The sequence below is a fragment of the Protobothrops mucrosquamatus genome, unplaced genomic scaffold (assembly GCF_001527695.2).
Source record: "Protobothrops mucrosquamatus isolate PMUCROS unplaced genomic scaffold, P.Mucros_1.0 scaffold211, whole genome shotgun sequence".
Lineage (NCBI taxonomy): Eukaryota > Metazoa > Chordata > Lepidosauria > Squamata > Viperidae > Protobothrops > Protobothrops mucrosquamatus.
The window spans coordinates 644,178-670,233 of NW_015386565.1; the positions used below are offsets into that span (position 1 = coordinate 644,178).

At 36.1% G+C, this 26,056-nt stretch overlaps 1 protein-coding gene across 1 annotated transcript in view; it reads right to left on the reverse strand.

Moving 5' to 3' along the window:
• Positions 1 to 448: 448 nt before the first annotated feature.
• Positions 449 to 26,056, reverse strand: part of RUNX1T1 (RUNX1 partner transcriptional co-repressor 1) — a 123,923-nt gene continuing 98,315 nt past the window's right edge. The window contains exons 9-11 of the mRNA XM_015813990.1: positions 17,084 to 17,152; positions 12,926 to 13,116; positions 449 to 2,372 (exon numbers count right to left, since the gene is read on the reverse strand). Of these exons, the coding sequence (XP_015669476.1) occupies positions 2,097 to 2,372; positions 12,926 to 13,116; positions 17,084 to 17,152 (536 nt within the window). The 3' untranslated portion in view covers positions 449 to 2,096. The remainder of the gene's footprint in view (positions 2,373 to 12,925; positions 13,117 to 17,083; positions 17,153 to 26,056) is intronic.

Below are 26,056 nucleotides of genomic sequence, written 5' to 3' on the forward strand. Positions count from 1 at the left end.
GATATTTCTGGCCTAGACAATGGACAATGAAGGGTTAAATGAGTGTACATTATGCCTTTGCTGAACATGTTTAACCTGCTGATAATTTGGAAAATAGAAACTATGCTTTCAGAACTCAGATTTTGGTCCATCAAATCAGTCTTTGGCTGACTTCCCTTTTTTTTTGTTTTTTTTTGTAATAATACTGTAATATAAACCTGGCATTCAGCAGTGTTAAAGCTGTCAATCTACATCTCAGCATTTGGAGCTCTATTCATCATAATTTCTATTTTGTAAAATCAGAAATACCGTACAACCTTACAGTGATAATGCATGCACTGCTTTTTATTAAAAAAGTATGATAGCCTGTTTTATTTTTATTTTTTTTATAAAATACATATTAATGGATTTTGCAAAAGAAAAAAGAAAAAAAAACAAACAAACGAAAGAGGAGGGGAGAGAAAAATTAAAAAATAACCCACCACTATTCTAACCTACAGATAAATTCGGTGAAATGGCTCTAGCATCTTTAAAAAGAGTTTGCCCCAAAAAAGCATGCCTAGGAGTCATTTATGACAGTGCAAAATACATTTATGTACATCCCTCTTAGAAAAACACCAATATGTTAGCATTCCAGGAAGCATGCTAGTTTTCAGAATGTTTTTCCCCCTATAAGAGAGTGAAATAGCAGCTCCGAAAGATAGCTTTTTTTCCTTTTCTTTTCTTCAGGAGAAATGAAAAAAGGAGGGGGGTTCTTTTTTTTCTTTTTCTTTTGACCTTCTAGAGAAATATTACTACTACAGACAAATATAAAAGCAGCATAGAAAGTTTCTCACCTACTAGTAATAAAGAAGACTTAAATGTGAGCATAGTTAACTACAATGCATTTTCACATTTGCCCCAACACATTTACAAGGAAGAAAAAAAAACACAATTGGGAAACCTCACAGGACAGAAGTGCTTTAAACACCAAGAGAACTACTATATTTTTCCTTATTTTTATTTATTTTTTAAATTAAAAACCCAGACAGGATGAGATGGAAAGAATTTGGATGGGAGCTGGAGCTGGAGTCACTGCATTGTCACCATCGCTGATACAAAAAGGAACAAGGTGAAACAGACCCGATGGTCTTCCGCTGTGGAAGCTTGTAAAAAAAAAGTGAAGGAAATTTTGAAGCTTTTTTTTTTTTCCTTTTTGAGAGGGGGAAGGATAGAGGCAGCTGGTTGATATTATAGCTGCCAAAATGCTAATTAACTGCAGGCTGTGTTCTTATTTCTGTTCTAAAAAAAAAAAAATACAAAACAAAACAGAAAAAAAAATCCCCACCAAAAAACGAAACAAAGGACAGAAAAGGAGATCTTTGTGGTGATGGTATTTTTTTTCCCTTTGCTGCTCTTTTAAGTCCTTCATCCCACTGCAATCATCTTCCATTTTTCATTCTGTTGACCTGGATATTATTATTTCATTCAGAAACAAGAAAAAAAAATGAACATCTGTGTCTCCTTCCAATCTGCTGCACATCTGCGTGTTTTTGATACGGGTCTTCAGAGTTCAAGTCAGTAACCCACGGACGCTATTCATCTTTTTATTAAAATGTCTGCTGCTTTATCCAATGCTTAAGCCCATGAGGGGGTTTGTTTTCTTTCTTTCTTACTTACTTACTTTCTCTCTCTCTCTCTCTCTCATTCTCTCTCTCTTTCTCGCAGTTTAAAAAAATCCATTTTTTGTTACAAAGAACATTGTGACTTTATATTATTAGCATTTTTGCTTTCAACAGCAATTAGCAATCTCTTGGTTTGCTGTTTGGTAAAGCATCGTGTTAATGAGGTCACCTAGTTTAAAATCCCAGCTACTGGAAAATAACAGGGAGGAGGTCAAATCTATCATTGTGTGTATGTTCTATCTTCTCTGTTTCCTAAAGAAAAGATATCTTTGTTATCCAGAATAAGTCATTATGACCCGATACTGGCCTTCTGGGTTTTGCTTCTACCTCAAGATACAATATAATTTCTTTTATAATATTGAAATGTGAAAGTTCAGTAGAAACCTTTGAGTATCTGAGGATGAGGATTTTGTTTTGTTTTGTATTTGTCTTTAAGTATTTTAAAGTTCAGTCTTAGCGAGGAGTTGACTCTATGGTGCTTGGAGTTCCAGGGGTATTTGACCTAGGAGTAGCTGCTGGTGGGGTGTCGATGGGGCTCCCGGCTCCACTATTTGGTGTTGCGGAGGAGCTGACTGCTGGTGTCTCCCCTTGTGGCTGGGCCTGTAGAGTCTGTCCACAGAGGTGGTGATGTTTCTCCCAGTCTTTATGTTGGCAGAATGAGCCACAGTAACGTGCAGTGTTGCAGCCACTGCAAGTTTCGCTGGCTTTACGGCCACAGTTCCAGCAACTCTGCATAGAGATGGGGCAAAAAGAACAAAGGATGTAAAAAAATTGTTGAGAAACTCTATGGGTAGAATGAGTATGAAGCTATCAGTTTTGAGAAACTGCGTGAGGAAAGGAGAAAACTTCAAACCAGCTTTTACTGCACAGAGGAATATCCAAAATATTCAAATCTCAGCCATTTGACAGGCCAAAGCTAGGATTTCCTGTAGAACGTTTGCTATAATAGCATATAGGATTTGGTAAACTTCCACTGGTGTATTTTTATGACTCATAAATAAATCAATTCCCCCACAACTGATCCAATTAAAAAATAATAGTGGTTAGAAACCACTGACATCTAACCTTTAGAAAGGAAATGCATCGGTTTTAAGAAACTCCTCCTTGAAACAAACAGTTTTGGATCCCACCAAACACCCAAGCAATGCTCCAGACATGGTCATTAAATGGAGGAAGTGACAGAATTAAGCTTTGGGGCATGCTTGGCTTAAAATGTTAAGGGAAGCACAAAAGCAAATAAAAAAAATCCATGTATTGATGCATTATGAGGCAAGGTGGATTTCTAGTAGATACCTGGATACACCCATACTATTTTCTTTCTCTTCTTCCAGAATCTTTTTCCACTTTCCTGTTTTTCCTTGGAATTTACGGTGGTCTCCTATTTTAAGACTATCTAGGGCCAACCCTGCTTAATCTTTTGAGATCAGAAAAAGTCAGTTAACTGCTACTATCTGCTATGATCAAGATCACATAACGACAGAGTTTTCTGGAGTTTTGTAAAGGCCTTATTATATTTATGCAGCAGAGCAAAGGTATCAAGATTCAGTTTGATTGCAGCAATTGTCAATATTATAAAAAAACCTGCCAAGGGAAATATTTCACAACTGTATTTTAATTTTATATCTCTATAAAAACCTCCATATACCAGACTTTGATGCAATAGATTTTGCATGCAGTGAACCAGATTTCTCTCATTCAATGGACATTCTGGAGTACAATTAATCCACTAAAGCAAGGTTTCACTATATTATGCCTTCCTGAAGAAGTCAGGAGACAGCACACTTAAGAAATAGATGCATCAAAGAATCTTCTCATGAAAAGCAACTGCAGAAGTTCCCTCAACAGGATGTACACTACAGATAGTCCTTAACTTATAACTGTATATGTTGTGCTCTTGTTAAGTGGATTATCATGTGATCATGTAATTTTATGCCCTTTTTTGTGAGAATCATTAAGCAAATACACTGTCTGCAATGGATTTTTTTTCCTGGATTTAAATGCGTTTCTGGCAAAAAACATTGTAAATTGTGGTCATGTGACTGTGGGAATGCTGAAATGACCCTAAATGTATGCTGGATCCTGGATGTCCAAAATGCTATCACTTGATTATGGAGGACAAAGTGGCTGCTGTAACTTCAAATTTGGGTTTAAGTCACCCAGGGAGGTTGACATAACTTTGAAAGGTCATTAAGAAACTGGTCATAAGTCAAGGGCTTCCTGCAATGTCCTTGGCCTAAATAAGACTTCACGACTAACTGTCTGCTCATAAAAGGAAGGGGAAATGAATTTGCTACAGATTAGCACAGAAATCATGGTTTTCATGACTCTAACAGCAAAATTAGATTTTTACGACAGTCATAAGCCAACGGTCCAAAAGAAAGCCAAAACACCTCATTGCTGATCCCACAAAAGGTGTGTGTTTGGGGGAGGGAAAGGCTGTTTCCCTATCAAAATAATTTTTCCCTCAACTAGCCCACCAAAATTCAGACAACGTGGTGCTCATGATGATTGGATAAAAACAGCAATTTGTGCAGTTTAAAAGCACCTGCACACTGTTTAATAAAAGGAGAGATATTAAAGAAGATGGTACAGTGCTGGCTGATGATGATTGGTAGCAGAATTTAGTCACAGTGACCTAATTGCTTATTCTAATCCAGTGTTTCTGAACCTTGGCACCTTTAAGACGTATGGACCTCAGCTGGCTGGCTGTGGAATTCTGGGATTTGAAGTCCACAAGTCTTAAAAGTTGCCAAGGTTGAGAAACACTGAGGAAAGGGAAAAGCACTTTGTATGCAGTCCAGATATGATGGCATGTAGTAAGGAGATGCATTCCAGAGGAGTAAGAGGCAATCAATCTGGATGTGAAAGATTGTGAAAGAAAATCCTTTCTAATAGTGAACTATTAGGAAGAGTTTCCTTTCAATCTTTCAAAGGATGTTTACTTGGTATCAAATTTGTTGAGTTTAAGGCTTAAGTCTTTTTGCATTCCCTGAACTAACTAGATCAGGGGTATCAAACTACCAGCCCGCGGGCCAGACGCGTCACGTGGAAGCCGCAGCCACCCCATTGCTGGCAATGGCAAAACCGGCCCAATACATTGCGCAACGTCACGTGACATCATGAGTTTGACATGCCTGGACTAGATGGTCTTACACTTAGAATGTATTTTATGGCTTTTTAATTTATTTTTAGAATTATTAATTTAATTCTCCTAATTTGGATGGGGAGAAACAGACTCAGGCTCAACCCTTCCAAGACTGAGTGGCTGTGGTTGCCGGCCTCCCGGCATAGTCAGCTGACTCTGTCGCTGACTATAGGGGGCGAAACTTTGGCTCCCTCGGAGAGGGTACGCAATCTGGGTGTCCTCCTGGATCCACGGCTGACACTAGAAGACCAGTTGACGGCCGTGGCCAGGGGGGCATTTTACCGGGTACGCCTGGTTCACCAGTTGCGGCCTTTTCTGGACCGGGACGCCTTGCGCACAGTCACCCATGCTCTTGTCACCTCCCACCTGGACTACTGTAATGCTCTCTACATGGGGCTCCCCTTGAGGAGCATTCGGAGGCTCCAGTTAGTCCAGAATGCAGTCGCGCGGGCGGTGATGGGAGTGACTCGTCGCTCCCATGTAACGCCGCTGTTGCGCGAGCTGCACTGGCTGCCGGTGGCCTTCCGGGTGCGCTTCAAGGTGTTGATTATCATCTTCAAAGCGCTCCATGGCATCGGACCTGGTTATCTCCGAGACCGCCTTCTGCCACAGATTACCTCTCATCGGCCGATACGCTCCCACAGAGAGGGTCTCCTCAGGGTGCCGTCAGCCAGACAGTGCCGGCTGGCGACCCCCAGGGGGAGGGCCTTCTCGGTGGGAGCCCCCACCCTATGGAACGAACTACCCCCAGAGATCTGGGTGATTCCGGATCTCCCCTCCTTCCGCCGCGCCCTCAAGACATGGCTATTTAAGCTAGCAGGACTGGCCTAAGGGTTATCTTAATTTGGTTTAAAAATAATTTTAACAAGAAAAGGCCAATAATTAATATTCTATTTTAATTACATTTTAAATTTAGTATTTTTGTATTACGTACTTGTTTTAAATGGCTGTAAGCCGCCCTGAGTCCGCTGGGAGAAGGGTGGGGTAGAAATTTAAATAAATAAATAAATAAATAAATAATTCTATTTTATGATGGTAGTTGTATAAACTGAATGTATTATAATTTAAATAATAATACTCATAGGATACTCTCATAAGATAGCTTGTGATACTGTCTAAAGTGTAACATTTTGCTTTCTAAAAGTATAAATACAGATCACTTTCTTGAACTAAAAATGAGTTGGAAAAACCATTCCAGAATTTTAGAAATCATACTACTATGGTGGATTTTTCTGGCCTCCTTGAATTGATGAGTCATCACTAAATTTTCATAGTGGAATAAACAGGCAAGGATATATTGCTGAAATCTCATTTTTTTTATTCAAAAAGTTGTTGCTTAAGATATTGAAATTCTGTCCCTGTCTGTATTTCATTCCAAAGTACAAGAATTCCTTGTTAAGCACATAACCAGCTGATGGCATCTTACATTTCTGCTCCCTGCCAAATAGAAAGCCACCAAAAGGATGCCTGCTGCTCCTTTCCCTCCAGCTTTACTATACCAGCTGGATTACTGGACCAAAGCCAGCTGATAAGTGAAATTCCTAAACTACAACAGAAATCCCAATTACCAGGAAGAACAAAGGCCCAAGTCCAAAATACTGTTTTAAGGAAATTAAACATTTAATCGGAGTCAAGTGGCTTCTTTAGAAAACAGTCCTAGTGTAAGATATACTCTCTTTTTGGCACAGGAATGTTTTGGCAGATGCAAGAATAGTTAAGTGTCCAGTACTCATACAGTACCTCCTTTCCTTTCTCTTTGATAGATTGAATTCAGATGTATGCAGCATTTCTATCTAAACTCATACCGATTAAGTGTGCAGACTAAACCAGGTAATTACAAATGCATGAGCTAGGGATTAGGTGCTTTTTCTTTTTTTTTGGTATTTGCAGAAATTGTTCCCATCTTTTACAAACTCTTTTTAATAGAGTGGAATTACTAGCACAGAGAAACAGATGTTTTTAGTGGTTCAATTGCAGGGAACATAGGCTCCTTGTCTGCCATCAGCTGCTTTTGATTCACTGTCCATGGTTTCAGGTTCATTCTGAGGATTGGAGGATAGTTCATTGCAATTTTACAATTATTTCATGGGCAGGGGATTATCATGATGAAAAATTATAAAATCACAAACAATGGGACATTTCCAGTAGATTTTGCTGAGTTTAGTTTGAAGCCCAGTTTGCAACCCATCAAATATTGCAGCTGTATAGCTTGTATTATTTCAATGGAGCCAAAACAGAAACTTTATGGAAATCTCAGTGAAAAAAGGAGACAGTGCTAGTCATTACTAATCAGTTTTATGTCTCTGAGGAGACTTCCCACATCAACACTCTCTGCTAGAAACCACCACTTGAGTGGATTTAGAATAACAACAATGTTGAAAGTTCTGCATCTAAAATTTCCAGGGTCTCCTGGTAAAGACAGACTCCTTGGCAACTTCATTTAAAAGGGCCATGGACCAGTAATGGTAAAGAACTCGGCCTGTGAAACTGAAGAGCTACTCCAAAGCAGTTTGATAATACTGGGTTGGAGAGACAAATAGGGATTTCTCACGTCCTTCTAACAATGACGCAAACATGCCTTGGTAACTGTTTTTACATGATATAGCCTGGTAACATTTTCTTCATCTCACTGCCAGCCTACAGCTGAGAAAGCTTAATATCATACTTAGCTGTTTTAATGTTTTCCCTCTTCTCCTGATATACTTTTAGGTGTGGGTAAGATCTAGCATCCTTAATAAATGATGTCATTGGTGACACTGTCAAAATGGGATCTACCCAACATTGGCCACTTGTGCACCGATGCACATCTCCCTTTCCATTCACTGGGCCTTGCCTCTACAGCGATTTTCGGTTGGGCTGTAGGAGACACATGACTTCCACAGAGATATCTGCTTCTATAATGCTTGACTTTTTAAAAAAAATTCCATTCAATCGTGCCTGATTCTGACACTGCCTGGACAAGTCCCTACAGTTTTCTTAGCAAGATTTTTCAGAAGTGGTTTGCTATTGCTTCTTTCCTAGGGCTGAAAGAAGTGACTGGTCCAAGGTCACTCAGTTGGCTTTGTGCCTAAGGTGGGAATAGAACTCATGGTCTCCCAAGTTTTTTTTTTTAGATTTTTTTAAACCCTGCCTTTTATTATTTCTGTAATAACTAATACTGTACACTGGATAACAAATCTATTTTATTATATGTCTTCCTGGGCACAGCTACATTAATGGGCAATTGTAAAAAACCACAAAATTATTGCTATTAGTCAATTGATTTGAAGCCTTGGTGAAAACATATTGAGGTTATAATCTAGCTGGACATAGGCATTCAATGCTTGGATAAAATTGTAGATTGTAGCTTGAAGCAATATGAAAAATAACAAGAAAAGATATACTAGTCCTGTTCTCTTTGGCTTCTGTTATATCTGTAAGGGACCAATATTCAGAAAGTGTTGTTTTATGGCAATAGACAAGAAGAGAGGCATTTCTTGTTCTTCACTACCCATTTCTTCTAAGGAAGTATTAAGACTAGTTTAGTACTTCTAGCAAAAGGCTTCCCAAATTTTGACACAGTGGCCAATCAGGGCATTGTGAAGGCAAAAATTCTCATCAACTTGCATACCCTCCTTCTGGGTCTTAAATCATAGTTCTGCCCTCAGTGCCTCTCTAGGCATCTCTAAATCATAACTGCAATCATTGTCTCAGCATGTACAATCTCATAGCTGTCTAAAACAACTGTATTAGTAAACATTTTTCTTGTGCAAAGTCCTGCCTGTGCATTGAGGTCTGTGCTGTTGACTGTAGCCTGAGCCTCCTTGGATGTGAATATAAAAGCCTATATATAGAACAATGAAGTGCTACCTATAAATGTATAGATACCAAGTCCTATCTATAAACACATGCTTCAATCAATGTTAATGGCACTAAAATGCTTTTAACTTTTGCTGGATCTGATCTATGATTTCTTAAAAACCCTTGATAAACAATGATGTTCTGTCTGTCTTCCATGAAGCACTTGGAATCAATGCAGGGAGAAAAAGTCATAAGAACATGAGTGCTCCCATTAAAACCTATTCACAATGTTATTTTGCTTTACCTATAGCTGCAACTCTATAGTACTGATTTCAGTCTTTACAATCTTCATTTTTACATCATACACATATACCCAGGACATTCACTTCTGGGGTAATCAATGTTATTCAAAGCACAGGAAAAGAGTAAGAAATAATGTCAAAGATATTAAAGACAGGAGATAAGAGAAATGTCAAAGAAATCCAACTAGACCAGGGTAGGCAACCTTGGCTTTTTTTTTTATGACTCGTGGACTTCAACTCCCAGAATTCCTGAGCCAGCATGGCTCAGCTTGGAAACCTCTCCCTTTTCCCTCAGCCATGCTGGCTCAGGAATTCTGGCAGTTGAAGTCCATGGGTCATAAAAGAACCAAGGTTGCCTACCCCTGAACTAGACTGATTTTATACCAATACTGTTCAGTAGTCCTCTCCACAGTTTTCTATTCTGCTTCTGGATTCAGTCCTGAAGCAGAACAGACTGGGTTTAGTGAATGCTTGGGGTATGTTTGCATAACAAAGCCTATTGTACTTTCTTTGCTTATATTTGGATATATCCAAGCTCTGCTGAAACATATTTTGTTTCATCTTACTATTACAACATAATCTTAATTCTGAAAGTGTGTACCACTTCAGCTGATTCCAAATGCTACAACCATATTATTAACTATATTATTAAGAACTGAAGAAGCTTCTTGGATGAGAAGCGAAACATCTTCAAGGAAAAATGAAGAAAGTCAAGTTATTAACCACAAACATTTATGGGGAGCACCTTTAGTTTCCTGCTAAAAAGGCTTCCCTGGCTACTTGGTCTGCTTTTGGTCACAGTTATCACAGCTATTTATGAATTACATGCCTTGGTACCAGGATATTTGAAATATCTTGTTCTCTCCCCCAAAAGGCTGAGCTTTTAAAGACATTGAGAAAATTAAATGTCTTTCAAAAAGACTGTAGTACTGAAGCATCGGAGTATCTTCCTTTTTGATAATTGCATATGACAATTTATGAGATTTATATCCCATCTCTCTCCTCCAAGAGCTCAAATCTTGTTAAAAGAGGTTTACATTTTATCCTTGCAACAACAACCCTGTGGTGTAGGTTGGACTGAGGGGGAAAGAGAGACCAAAGATCCAAAGTTATTAAATAGGTTCTTTGGCTAAAGGTGAATTACAATTACAAAATCTTAACCACTATATCCCCATGGGCTATCTTTGCATATAAAGTATACATTATATCTCTACTTCCCTCTCTGTCTCAAGGTAGGATAATAATTCAGCTTTTCCTGACCTCGAGCCCTCTAGAACTATTTAGTCTGTATTTCCCTGATGTCTCTATTGGCTGGAAATTCTGGAATTTGTATTTTAAACATACAATGGAATGGTTGCGACCATTTAAAGATCACATTCACAAATAAACTGCCTTGGCATAAGTGAAGTACATAATGCCAATACATTTTAATTTATACCAAATTTAATTCTACAGAAGATTTGCTAAGAATGACATTTCTCTTTCATACACATACACACAAACAGACACACATTTATTCTTAGATTCTTTTTTTTTTTTTAGGAAACTTTCAGATGTTGTAAATCAATTCCTTGTGTCTCTTTTTCATTCATCTGCTATACATTAAGTTGAAACTCTGGGCATCTAGTCATTTCCCAATAGCCTTTCATCTCTGGTGATGCCTGGGACCAATTAAAATCTTTCTCTCCCTTAAATAAAGGATGTGTATTGCTCCATGCTGTAGATTTTGCCTGTGATTTTTGCTGCTTCTTTCAGGATGGAGCAAGGACTTAATTTGAATTTTTGCACCTAAATCACTCTAGATGTTACCAACCTACTAAACACATTAAATACCATGCTTAGAATAATTGAAACTGTGTAAATATTTCAAAATAGATAAATCATGTGAAATATTTCACTGCTATTGTCTTACAAATATCTTAATTTAGTATTTAAAAATTATTGAAAACTACTCTGAAAAATTTTGGCACATGTAAAAAGATATGAGGAAAAGAAAGACCATAAACAAAATCTCCCATCAATGTTAAGCTGAAAGAAATTATACTTAGCATCTGTTTATTGGGGGCAGGTTTAATCAAGACTTCCCTTTCCGCATGGATTTTAACATTTCTTTTTTCTCTGAAAGACACAAGAATTCATTTTATCCAAAACACTTTAGGATTTGCAACAGAATATATGATCCTCCCTCTATATCCTTACTTCCTGTTATATATGGTGCCATATGTGCTCCACAAAAGCTTTCACTGACATCTTCCAGCCTGAACTAAGGTTTATCATCATTGTCCCTAATTTACTCCTTGTTGCTCTTTGAATCTGTTTTCTTCTGCCAGATGCTGTTTTCCCACCATTCCCTTTACAGAAAATCCTGCAGCTGAAGTAATAGATTCCAGTTAAGAAAAGGATCTCACAAATCTGATAACATCTTTTGTTTGCATTCTAAAAACCTCATTCTTCATTGATCATACAAGTATATACTAAATGTCCTATTTTTAGGACTTTTAGTATACTTATACAAAATGGTGTATTTTCTACTGCAATATATGCCCTTTCTATTTGTTGGAAAGTATTTGAAATGCAATCTATTTTTGAAATTGTTTTAAGTATTATACACAATTTAAATACAAGCCTAAACTAGTTAGAAATCACCAATATAAGATTAATGTTAATGTAACTCTAGCCACAAGATGACATTCCCTCCCCATTCTTTTATTATTCATTATGCCTACGAATACGCCCATCCTATCTACATTATGGAGAAACCAGCATGCAAATCACAAAATAAAATATGGAAATTTAGAGTAACATTTGCAGTGGCTGCATTTTAGCACACTGTGGAATACACGAAACCACAAGGAAAACATGAACTCAATAAATATGATCTAAATACCTTTGAAACTATTTTAATATTTGCATTGGAGAATTCAAAATATCCTTACTTCAATGTCCTGTTCTATTAACTCCATAATAAGTGTGCACAACATTGCAATCTCAGACTGACATAATGGCATTGTTAATTTTATCTTAATGTTCAATTTATACTTTGCATTTTTTTCTTCCATCATGTCCGATTGTCAGAGACTATCTGGAAAAACCCTGCAGTTTTCAAAAGTGGTTTTATATTGCCTCCTTCCTAGGGCTGAGAAAAAATGAGTGGTTCGAGGTTACCCAGCTGGTTTCATGCCCAATGCAGAACTAGAACTAATGGCCTTCTGGTTTCTAGCCTAATAATGCCTTAACTACACCAAATTGGATCAAACTTTGTATTATATAGGTTTAAAGTTCACCCCAGTGAAGAGAATGTAAAGTACAAGAGTTAGGAGATACCTCTGTCAATCACAATAAACAAAGGAATGTTTTGGCTTGTTATATGGCAACTCATTTGAACCTAAGGCATCTAAGGCTGTGTGCAATTACTTGATTTCAGAAATGGCTGGCTACTACCTTCTTCCTGAGGCTGAGAGAGAATGAATGGCCCCAAATCACAAAATTCACTTTTGTGTCTAAGAGAGGATTAAAAGTGAGGTTTCCCTACTCCAAGTCCAGTTCCTAAACCTTTATACCAAATTGGCTCTCAGCTAGTAAGCATACGGTATTCAAAAAAATAAAATCAATGAGATTTATTATTGCAACATTATTTAATCTGTCAAGGAGGATAATATACAAATGAACTCTCCATTTGGAAGTCCTGAAGCCATTGTGATCAGCACCAGCCCTGTCTTCTCTGCTTTCTTTTCTTTTTCTATGCTAGCCAAGTTCAAAAGAGGGTGAAGAAGAAAATGAGGAAAACCAAGAATGGTTAAAGCTCTGCATTTTATTCCATACACATGAATGCTGGGATGTGTAGTTTTTAAAATTACTCAAAGATCAGGAGAAATCATCATCATCATCCTTCTTCTTCTTCTCTTTCTTCTATAGACTAGAAAGTTCCTGATAATGTATGGACTTAAAACTTCCATTGTCAATTCTGATAAATGTATTATTTATCTTTTACTTATTACTGTGTCCATACTTTTTGGACACAGATATGGCCTTATTCTTCACAATAAAATTCTCACCTCACTAGAATCCTCTTGCTGATTGATCACAGCTAGTGCATCCTCTGCAGCTTGTCGCTTGGCCTCTGCCACTGTGCGCTCCATTTTAGCTCTCTCTGAAGTAATCATATCATGGGCTTTCCGTTCTGCCTCTGACACTGCCTTCTGCAACTCGGTCATTGCTTGCCGTTTTACTTCATTGACTGCTTCCTCTGAAAACAAAACAAGAAATTTTTCTTGGTTCTGCAGGAACAAGATCCAAAGACTACTGGTTTTTATGCACAAAAGTTAATTAGATTATGGAAGCTACTGATCTATATAATGTAAATATTCTATATTTGGGTAAATGTCCTTAAATTCAAAGAGCACATAATACCAGCAACTAAACCATAGAACACATTTCTAGCTTTCTAATATATTGGGGTCCCAATGGGGATGTTCTATGCTGGAGATGATATCAGCAAGGTAATATTCACAAAGCTATTATATATAAATTTCAATGTACAAATCGTTGTTCCAGAAATGTAGATCTATAACTGGAATGAAAAGAGGACATATTAGCTGCTGGAGGAAGGGAGGAATAGAGAATGATTACTTTTCTTAAACACGGGTGCATAATCCCCAGGGGACAAAATAACACAGAAATGGTAGAAAAACTTCATAGAGATTTGGGTAAATACAGTTTATTAGAAATTTCTTTAAACTCTGATGTCAAATACAGTACTTGTAGCACAGAGGCTTGGCAGAACAAAAAAGAACAAAATTGGCACAAGTCCAGATTTCACAGTTAAAATAGTTTTAATGGGACTTTGGTGGTGGTTGAACTTAATAGTGTTAATGGTCTTTTTCAAATACCCTTCTAGAGATCAGTGCTTTAGAACAATGCAAAGAGAGTTACCATGTCTTCCATTTAAATTAGCTAGCAAAAATTACCATAATGCGTTATTCTTTTTCACAGTGTATAACATGATTTGTCGTCAATGAGCTGACTGAGTTTTGTTTGATGCAAGAGAAGTGGAAGATTTCATGTATTCAACTGACAACTAAAACAAGTGATTTTAAAAAAATAACACTAACTACTCTAATTAACAAGGAAACTATCCTCCCTCTGATTTAGTGTATCTAATTTTCATCTTTATTCAAAGCAAAATGACAATGATTAATTGAAAATTTAATAAGCACTAATTATTAACTTGGCAAATGTAGTACCAATTAACACTCTATTAAAACTAATTATGACATGTTTCATTCAAGTATTTGCACTTAATTGTTTCACCCACTTAAGAAGCACCTTAATTAAATGTTCTGTTTAATTAAAAACATAAGATTTCTAATAAAAATGTTTAACTGTAAAATAAAAATATTTGAGTTACAAATGCTCAGTGGTTATAGTGAGATGTACAGTACATTATCTTCCAGTACCATAAATTTAGTTCTCTTTATCTGATGCCATCCTATTCTTAAACTTATCTGAATTTAAGGCTAGGAATTAGGAATTCTTATTTGAGATTAAGTCTCAATGGAGTCAATGAGACTTACGTGTATGAATATAAGCATATAATTATGCCTTCATTAACTGCATAGACTGAGAACCTTGAACCTGCATTGGGTATGCTTAAACTTTTTGGATGAAGAACATCAAAACTTCCATCTCATCATCAACTGCATTTGAAATTTGTCTTTGTATCAATAGTAGTCTGATTTTTTATGTGATATTTGAAAAGCCCACATTAAATTCAACTTGGATACATGACATGATTTACATAAATCTTTTAAATCCTAGCTATATTCTTGATTCAGAAAGCATTCATTTTATGAGAGCAACATCATTGAAAATATTATCTATCTATCTATCTATCTATCTATCTATCTATCTATCTATCTATCTATCTATCTATCTATCTATCTATCTATCTACCTACCTACCTACCTACCTACCTACCTACCTACCTACCTACCTACAAGTATCACTTCTAGATAGCTGAAAATGTAAGACATTTCAATGACCCAATTTGAATAAATATTAATATATTTTTTGTAGTAGTGCGTAGGCAGTTCTGCTACAATTGTGTGTCTGAATATATTCAATTGATCAAGTTGTCCATATTATTAAAAGTAGGAATTTAGAACCTTTCTCTAAGAAGTGTAAGGGGCAAATGCCTTCCCTTTCTCTATCTTATCACTCTAAAAATGGTTTTTCCACTGTTGTTTGTTCACTGAAGTTGATAACCTAATCTATAGGAATGTGTGGAAAAATTATATAAAAAACTGGAATAGGTTTTTGGAACTATAATTCTCTACTATCTTTAATGAAAAGTATTGATCCATCTGATAATACCAAATAGTGATCATACATTACATGTGGCACTTTCTGTGTCTGGAACACATGTTTATTAATATCTCACCCTCTTTTAAAATATGTTAAGATAAATATTGATATGCCTAGGGAGGAAAATGCTATATTTATGAAACTTAAAATATGTCTTTACTTTACCTTCCCATAAATATTTGGAGGCTATGCAAGTCAAGATTCATTTATTTTGAATATTCAAGGTGAATTACTATTCTGTGTAAGTGGCAATAGGACAATAATTTTTGCTTACGATCAAAGCTGCAGCTTGACTAATTGTATATGCAAATAAGGCAATTTATATTTAAATTATGCATTCCTATTCTAGTCCCACCGGCACACAAAGATCAGCAAAGAGAATTGGTAGGACATTTGCAAGATGTTTGAATATTTATTACCAACTGCAAACATTTTCAGATCCCTTGAAAAAGAAATATATGAAGACAAACTCACAAATGAAAATCATATTATTGTCTTTACAAACGTTTTTAAAAAGAAGAAATGAACTTGATTACAGGCTCTTTTATGTGTAATTACCAATCAATTTCTATTTTATAATATTTTGTGTAACCTGAAAAAATTACAAATATTAGTGCTTACCCTTGGAGCCTAAAGTTTTACAAGCATACAGTACTGCAAAACATTACCAAAGCAGTAATAATTAATATCAATTAATATTTATCAGAAATGAACCCAAACCTCAGCTGAACATCCTGAATATGTCATAGAAATAGTGTAATAGACTAATACAAGGGGCATTTGTGGCAACTTTTATGCTAGAAAGAGCACAGGAAGTATCCAACACAAAAGTAGAAGTGGGGAGATGTTATAAAGTTTTCTTGGCCTGGCCAAAAACGGAATTCTTTTCATTCACAAAAACCCAGAAACAATTTCATGTCTTGATCCATTCAATAGTGAGAAAATGAGAAATCTCTTCCTTGCAATCAGCTCCACCAAACAACTTCCCAGTCCTTGCTTTTGCTTAGTACAAAGGGGAGATATTGCCAGTAGTTCAAGTAACAAGAGAAATCATGAGGAAGAAAAAAAGGGGAACTCTTTTTGGTTCTGTAATTCCCAATCCTGAAAGCCATTTCTCATCTCTGTAGAAAGAGACAGAAAAATAAGGGGAAAAAATCCCTCTTCTTACTCATTGCTACACTCATTCTTGTGTAGTAGTAAATAGTGTAGTGTAGTAAATAATGGGAGGAGTACTATGGGGAAGGGTTTGGGGGTGTGGGTGATCAACAATAATTGGTAAAAAGATGAGAATACTTCTCTGATCCAGATCATAGACTTTAAAAAATTTCATCCCCCAAATTTAATTTCTCAACTTTATCATTAAGCATCATTAAGACAGACTAGCATCATTTTACCAGGCTAGATTTCCTTTGGATTTAGCCAATGGATTGGATTGAGGTCAAGCAAATACAAATAGCTTCACACAAAGTCTATAAGTGAAAAAAATGATGTAGATTTCCTCATACAACACAATGGCTTTATTAGCAGATATTGCCTGCCAACCACTGGAGTAACGATGTTTAAATATCATTAGATTTAGACTTCTCCAGAAGGACAAGTGATATAATCTGGGTATCTTTCTTCTTTTAATATGATATTGATATCCCCTTATCTTCTGACATAGATATTGTTGTAAAATTATTAAATAATTAAATAATATTATTAAAATTATTTTAATAATTAGGAATTGAAACTGGTTTATTAGCAATGCCTTTCTTTTTTCTTTTTTAAATTCCTTTAAAAAAATCAAAGCATTAACAAACGCACACAGCTGCCAAACTGCTATGCTCATGTTTTTAAACAATTCTTACCAGCTTTCTTCCAGATCTCCTCTGGCACATATCCAGAAGCAGGCCTGTGAAGGAATTCCCGATGTGAGTCTATAAGAACCAGGGGGAGAATAAGAAAAATAAAACAGTATATTTTAAATAATAGTTAAACAGATTTATGTTTTTCATAATTCATTCAAGGAATTAAAAGTATAACCTGGATTAAAAGTGAAGAGAGCAATCATGCTTTTATTCTAAAATTCCTTATGAAATATTCCTACTAATTGAATCTGATATAATTGTGTTCTTCACCAATATCCACATTTTTGAAGACCATTTAAATGACATTCTTCATACTTATTATATATGTATGTATGTATGTATGTATGTATGTATGTATGTATGTATGTATGTATGTATACATGTTAGACAAATTTTTGGAAAAGTAAGAAAAAAGTACCAATATGACTGAAAATCTATTTTAGGGAAAAACTAGTATTAGTCACTGAAATGCACCCTAAGTTGCATTATTGCAACTTAATAACAGCAAATATTTTTCTTTAACTTACTTCATAATGGATTACTGGATCCCACTGTAAGATATAGAAAGACAATTTGTGACCACAAACTAAAAATGGCAGTCAAGATTTCTCATTCCAGAAAATGAGGGAAGGTTAATTATAAAGGCAACACTTTAGTTTATAATTGTGGCAAACAAATTGAACATCTATGGGATTGTCTCAACAGTTGTTCTCTACTAAATAAATCGTTATTGCTGGCTAGGTATAAAAGGAATCTGCTTTGTGACTGGTGAACCTTAGGAGAAGACTTACTGCCAATGTTACAACTGTCCTTGCCAGTGCTGTTTGCAGGATCAGGACCATAGAAAACACCCCTAGTCTTTCTGTATCAAGGCTGCACCATCCAACTGTGGATATGAAAGGATTATTGTTCTTTAGGAAAAGAGCTGCTGGAAACAACTGCCCTTGGTATTTGCAGGATCAGGAGCACCAAAGGCTTGTCCAGGTGGAACACCTCTGCATAAAGATTGAATGGCCAGTTCTCTGGCTTTGAAAGTATTATTGCCCATTTCAGGTTTCTTGACAAGAATTTGGGGGGGAAGGGGGTAATTCTCAGATGCTACTCTTTTCTTTTTTTTTAATAAATTTTTTATTGATTTTTAATTAAACAACAAATAACAGTATGATGCTACTCTTGATACAGCTTGACTAAGTCCATAGATTCACATTCACTGAAGCTAAGTATATTTCCTGCACAGTAGATGCAAATGCCTAAAATGGTTGGTTGCTTTTTGTTAGCATAAAGAGGTAATTCCCTATTTTACCCATTGTATATAATGTGAGAATCCTTCAAGCTGGATCAGACCAGGAAACTGGCTCAACAAGTTTCAACGGAACTATAGTTTATTAGTAACAGAATCTTGAAAGCCTGACCCTCTCTCTTATATTCCAGGAAGTTAGGGTGGAGCCAATTTGAATTTCTTCCTCATGTTTTGTTTCCCAATCTTAAGAGTGTTTTTGTAACCTTCTCTGCATACTTTCTCCAGGTCATCTCTGTATTTCTCTACAGGAAACTTCTTTTTCCTGCTTTTCCCAGTTGCTCTGCCCTGTGTTTTTGATCTTAAAACTGAGTGGATTTAGATTGTTGATAGAACTGACAAGTCTGCTCTGAGAAATTCTAGCTGTCAATCTAACATTTGCTCCCTGAAATGGTGGTTTTGCCATTAGTAGGCTTGCTGATAAGGGAGTGACCATTAAAATGGTTCTTTTGACATACCTTAAAGTGGAGAACTCTATTTTCATGTATAAGTATTGGACAGGAGCTGGGATTATAATTGGGATGAATTTCCAAATGTTGTTGGCCTTACTAAATTATGGTTTGTTGGAATGAGTTGATTAGGTGTATTGAAAAGAGTGAGGATTGAAGCATGATCAGAAAACAACATTTTAAATAGTAACTGGTAAGGAATTGCAATTTGGCTGTTACAGTTATTGGAAAGTTTATGAGTTTAGAGATCTCAGTTATGATTCACTTTCTGATGATACAATCTTATGTATCTAATCAGTAGTAGATTCTGGAGTACTGGATTCCTGCACCAAGCAAGGAACTGGATTGTATGATCCAACTCTGGATTTTAAATTGTGCTTGACTCCTTAATGAAATACTTAATCTTGTCTCTTTTGTTCAATGCTATCTTTATCTTTTGCCCTTATAGAAGATTATAAGGTCTGCTCCTTGTACTTTTGCTTATGCATGCTTTCTCGGCTGCTTTTGGACTATTTTGATTTAGATCTGGAGCTTTGTGGAAGTCTTATTTTCTTTTATCCCTTGTGGTTACAGCCTTCAGGCCTAAAGGTTAAAAGACGAGAAGGATGAAATCAGGACTGACATGTTCTTGTGGTGAAAGCTCATGTCCTGAATATATCGTGGTTACTGTATTTTTGGGAAATACATTCTTTTTTCCAGCCATTTTCAGTCTTCTTTTGTAGCTTGAAGCTGTAGCTCCATCTGGATTCTATCAAACATGCATTTAATGCTATGTTCTATTCAGTTAAAGGCATATATTTATATTTTATTTCTTATCTTTTTCAATCCTTTAGTAATCTTTTCTATAACTTACATCTTTAGAATATATCTTTGCTTTTGTATTAGGGTTAGAGTTCTTTAAACAAACTTGTTATTCAGCAGAAAGGAATATTTTTCTTGTGTATGTTCAAGGTTAACCATATACACCATTGTTTTTAGATCGATCACAAATATTGGCACATCATCATAATCATTATTATCATGGTCATTGTTAATAATATGCACTGATATATTTTGGAGAGAGGATTTCCCTTCCTCTGTGGACATTAAGTGGAATAATCAGCCCAATGTGCATAGTCTGTACATCTTTTATCTATAGCTATTTGAAACAAGACTTCATAAATCTAATCCTGAATAAACCCTCACATAGGGCTTTATAAACATATGAAGAATAGTTGCAGAACTGAGTAATGAAAATAAGGTGACATAATAGCAGTGTTCCAATATCTGCCACAAAGAAGAGGGGTCAACCTATTCTCCAAAGCACCTGAAGGCAGGACATGAAGCAATGGATGGAAACTAATCAAGGAGAGAACCAACCTAGAACTAAAGAGAAATTTCCTGACAGAACAATTAATCAGTGGAATGACTTGCTTCTATAAGTTTTGAGTGCTCCAATCCTGGAGGCTTTTAAGAAGAGATTGGACAGCAATTTGTCTGAAATAGTATAGGGTTTCCTGCTTGAGTAGAGGATTGAATTAGAAGACATCCAAGGTCCCTTCCAACTCTGTTGTTCTAGGTTTTTCTGTATTATTAATCAGTATATACTTACTAAAATGACCTGTGTCTCCCTCTCTTGCTGAATATTCATGAATATTCTGCAACTGTGTTCAACACTTGCACCTATTTCCTAATGGGAGGTGATTAAAACTACAGCTAAAAGGCAGTTGGCAGAAATAATTAAATTAATTCCTACACAAAAGAGGGCCACACTAAGATTGCCTAATTAGCAGTGGTTAAGGATTTCATTTTGGCCATGATGATCAAGGACCTGTCCTGTTATTTGGTCCGAATCATTCAGTAGGACATATACTATATTTCATATTCAGTCTGAGATGGTGATGAGAAAGTAGAGGGCTGGTTGTAACTCTGATGTTACACACAGATACTATTCAGTCAGTTTGCTGTTGGTGGCTGCTATTGACTTTTACGTGTGTGTGTGTGTGTGTGTGTGTGTGTGTGTGTGTTAAAGATCAGTCAAGAGAATCCAATTAAAGGGCTGAACCCAGATGATTCCTGAATGTACTTGAGGACTTGTCTATCTTATCTATTAGCAATGCCACTGAAACCTTGGTAAGTCTGTGTAACACGAAAATATGCAACATAAGGATAGTCCTTGGACTTACAACCATTTGTTTAGTGATTGTTCAAAATTACAACTGAAAATTACACTGAAAGAAGTGACTTACAACCAGCCCCCATACTTAAAACTGTCGTAGCATCTTCACAGTCATGTGGTAAAATTTTGGGTGCTTAGCAACTAACATTTACTGTATGATGTTTGAGACATCCTGGGGTCACGTGATCATCATTTGTGACCTTCCCATTCCTGGAAAGCAAAATAAATGGGAGAAGCCAGATTTGCCTAATAACCTGCAGGGATTAGTTTAAGATTAGAAAATTCAATATGACTCACTTAACAAACATCCTGCTTAGCAACAGAAATTTTAGTCCCAATTGTGGTCATAAGTTGAGGACACCCTGTATCTGATATTACTGCTTCTAAGCCAGTGGTGGGATTCAAATATGTGAACAACCGATTCTCTGTGTGGATGCCGCTTCCGGAAGTCCATTCTGGGCCTGGGCAACAAAAAATTAGCTACTGGTTCTGCTGAAGTAGTGTGAACTGGCTGAATCCCGCCACTGTTCTAAGCCCTCTTTTTCTTGAAGCAAGTGGCATCTTTGTTTCCAATGACTCTGACCACAGAAAGCTGGAGACATTGGAAATATCAATAAAGTGCTATTTAGACTGCTGGGCTGAAAAATGTTTTTAAATGATCCAGGACACTGATCCAATATGACAAAATGAAACCAAGTACAGTTCAGTGTAAAAAAAGTAACACAAACTATGAAAAAACCCCAAAACCATATCAAAACATTTTAAAACTAATTGCTTGCTATTATAAAATATAAAATCCATAACTAGAGTTTAAAATCAATGAAACTATGCTGAGTAATGTAACCTTTGGATGCTAACAGACAGGTAACATTACTAGGAATTATGGAACCCTAGAATAAATATTTTCTGTTAGGCAGAAAAGAGCAGAAGCCATCCAATGCAGCTATGGTTTTCACTACAGAGTGACCTTTTGATATGCTATAAAAATTGGAACAAAATGCTGTATTGATTTGTTTAGGTATGTAACAGTCAAAGCTAAATGGAATTCAGTGATATCATTCACTGGATTGCCAACTAATTGGTTCAATTTCCAGGCACGAAGATCAATCATGCTCATATTCCAACCCATAATTCTTATAGATAATGAAGCCAAGACACTGTTAGAAAGATTAAATCAAGATCTATGAAAGACTTCCACATGGCTTTTAATTCTCTTTTCTGGAGAAGAAAGTATGTTATAATATGTGCTGAAAATAAGAAACATACTTCCACATTTCAACAATAATTTTAAAAATGGATATGATGAAGCTAGCCCAGAGGACTTGGTGTTTTCAGAGACAAATATCTCCATAATTCTAGAACAAAGAGTATACAAAGCTTCTAATTTTTTTATACCATATCACTCATCTAATGAAAGAGTTATAATATTTGAAAATAGAGGACTAAAATGGTCCAGACTTATTCCCTTGAGAATCTTGTTGATGTTTTGCAAAGTGAAGACCATTATATTTTGTTTGCTGGCTGAAATAATAAATATTTTAGAAAAAGAGTGTCCCTCTTTCATTGTTAATATACCATTCCTAAAAAAATGTGCATAGCCTGGGATAAGATAGCTTCATCTGGAACCATTCCAGATCTATGTTATATGTGTTATGTCAACTGAGATGTTATCAGTCAGTCTGTATCACTTTTCCCAAATTTCAAAGTCCTCAACCATCACTTCATTCCATCACATTTTTTTACTATTCTGAGGTTATTTATTTCCATGTTATATCTATTTTTCCTCCAAGAACTCATAGTATCATACATCACATCATTTCCTCTATTTTTTGCCCCATAATAATCTGTCAAGTAGGCTAGCCAGAGAGAACCTAATAACAGGAATTTGTATTTATTTCAATTTGTTATTTCTATGCACCTTTCTCTAATTTATTGTTTTGTACACAACATTCCCTAGCATATTTTTGTGCATAATTTTTGAATAGGAACTGCATAGCTGGTTTCAGAGAAGTGTATAATCCAAATCACACATTAGTTTAGCATGTGCAAATTAGGTCATACCATTTTAATCACACTTGCTATTTTACAGTATATGATTAAGATAACTTAGCATCTCTGGTGGATGGTCTTTATTCTTTGGTACTTGGGTAGAAATAATGTATTTTGCTCAGATTTTTTGGGTATTACTTTTAGCAATTCTTGATGCTGAGAACATGTAATTTTGATGCAGCAAATTAAACAGAAGATGGCATCTGTGCCAAGCTATACCTTGCTGTTTCTCTAGTCTAGGGTGTCAAACTGCTGGCCCGCGGGCTGGATGCGTCATGGCGAAACTGTGCCCACCCCATTGCCAGCAAAGGGAAAAAAAGTTGTCTCGTGACGTTGCGAGTTTGACACCCCTGCTCTAGTCAGTGATGATGTTTGTTCTGTGATCTTGAAGTCAACATGATATTTTAGAGAAGTGGGTCTAATGTATTTAACATGTACATGAAACTGCTGGGATAGAGCTTCTGAAGAAGTCAAATATTGTCATATTGGTACATGACATTTATCTATGTTGGATATTTCCTTGTTTTCAAGCCTAGCATTGTAGCCTAAACTTGACTCTGATTTATAGGACGTTAGTGGTCCCTCCCAACTGCATGATTCTCTCTATACTTATTCACTTAATTCATAGTACCAGAAACCATACAGATTCTACAAAAAAAGATTTGTAGCATACATTCAAGACATTTCTTAGAAATAATTATTTAACCAGATTTGCAAATCAAATAATAATATCAGATAATCTACATCAGTGGTTCTCAACCTTTTTAATGCCGCGACCGCAACCGGTCGTAAGTCGAGGACTAAACCGGTCATAAGTCGAGGACTAAACCGGTCGTAAGTCAAGGGCTTTCCCTGCCCGGGAGCGCCGTGCATGCGTGGTTCCGCCCCCTGCACTGGCCGAGGGCGTAACTGGCAAGTGACAGAGACGGAGCAGGCCGACCACCAGCTGGCCCAGCCCAAGGGAGGTAAGGCACCCGCCGGAAAAGGGGGAAAAATGGTGGACAAAAAAAATGGCAGACAAAAAAAATGGCGGACAGCCTTGCTTGGCGACCCCCATGAAATGGTCGATCGACCCCAAATGGGGTCCTGACCCACAGGTTGAGAACCACTGATCTACATTTTACCTACTTTGTCCAAAAGAATTTCACAGAGCATTCTGTCAAATGCTTTGTTGTAATCAACACTGATTCTATCAAAAGAGATATAGTTGACTAATTCTTACAAACAGCCCTTGTACCTCATAATCAATTATCTTTTTCTAGATGTGAGCTAGCTAATTTATATTCTGTTTTAAAATTTTGTCCAATATCAACATTCATTGACTGGTGTAAAATTTCTTGGATTCATTCTTTTAATTTTTTTAAAAGTGATAAAATTGTATCTATTCTATTTCCTGAAAATAGGTGGTGGCTTTGGAACAACCCTGACAAAATTCTTCTGTACCTGAAATGTAGCTTTTTATTAACAGAACAGTAAAAGCATCACTTGGATATTAAGTTTTACTTTGCAAGTGATAATAGGTTAATCACACTTTTAGAGAATGAAAGGAACTCATTGATTTTTTTTCTAACTACTAGATCAATACGTATCAGTTCAGAGCTGTAAGAAAACAGAAAACCATAACAGCAAAATGAAATATGCCTCAAACTACAATGGATTTATATCATATCCAATGAATACCATTAACCAATTATTTTACTCAGTTCACAAGATCCTTACAAATTAAGATGACATGTCCTATTGTCAAAGTAATATAAAGCAGCTTAATCAACCTCGAGAACAGGAAAGTCTATAATCCAGCTTTGGAATTCAGCAAATCATATGGGAATTCGATGCAACAGAAATCACCAGTGTTGTAAGCATGGAAAGAGAAAATGCAGATTGACAGCTAAAACAAACTGACAGTTTGATAAAAGAAACTCTAACTTGTTATATTTATCCCAATTCCTTGAGCTTTGTCATAGAAAAAAATACAGTTCTATTCATATTTGCATAACTATTATTAGGAAATTATTACATTGGGGTAAGATGGAAGTATTGGGGGAATTTTTTGAATAATAGTAAAAAATGCAGCTAGAACTTGGATTCTCATTTAAATTTTGCATTTGGTCTATCTGACCTTGTAAAGTCTGAGGTAAGAATAATCAACAGTCTTGCAACATACAAAATGGCATTTGATGTAAGGTTAGCTAAGGAGCTGCATTGTCTCTCTCTTATCCAAAGATCACATTTGGACAGTGATGATACTTGCTTTTCACCAGTTATGAAAAATGTCAACAAATGAAACTGAGATAGATCTGACATAGAAGTAAGCTACCTTAACATACTGTATGTAAGGCCCCAAACCAAGAAAAAAGACTCATGGTGGTTCTTCCCAACTGAATTCTTTATTGTTTCACATCTACAGACAAAATCTTGCCAGACTAAGAACTCTACTATCTGTATCTAAAATATACTCATGAATTATTAGATAGAGGTTGTCTTCACCCCTTTTTCTCTCCCACCTAATATCTAGACTGAGTTGCGTCTTATACCTCTAGAATACACCTCCTCCTTCCTGCAAATCCACCTCTTTCCTGCATTCCATCACACAGTGTTTTGTTTTCATTCTTGGGTAGCCTTTAATGAAATTAGGCCTAAAATACACCAATCTAGCACTTATTTACAGGTCTAGAAAATATATATAAATGAAGAACTTCCTTAATCACAAAAGGTACCTTGTTCTTTTTAAAGAAGTATGGCACATCTTGTGGGCTGTCCTTGAGCAAGTAAATCTGTTTCTTCAACAGAAATTTACACAGTAGGAAAAAAAAATCTGTTGCTAGAAATTTCATATGGACAAAACAGGAATAGGGTAGATTTTTTTTTAAGTTGAGCAAGGATTCAGTACTGGTGACTGATATAGCAATAGCACTTAAGACATATACCACTTCATAGTGCTTTACAGCACTCTCTGACTGGTTTACAGGGTCAACATATTGCCTCCAACAATCTGGGTCATTTAAATGACCTTGAAAGGA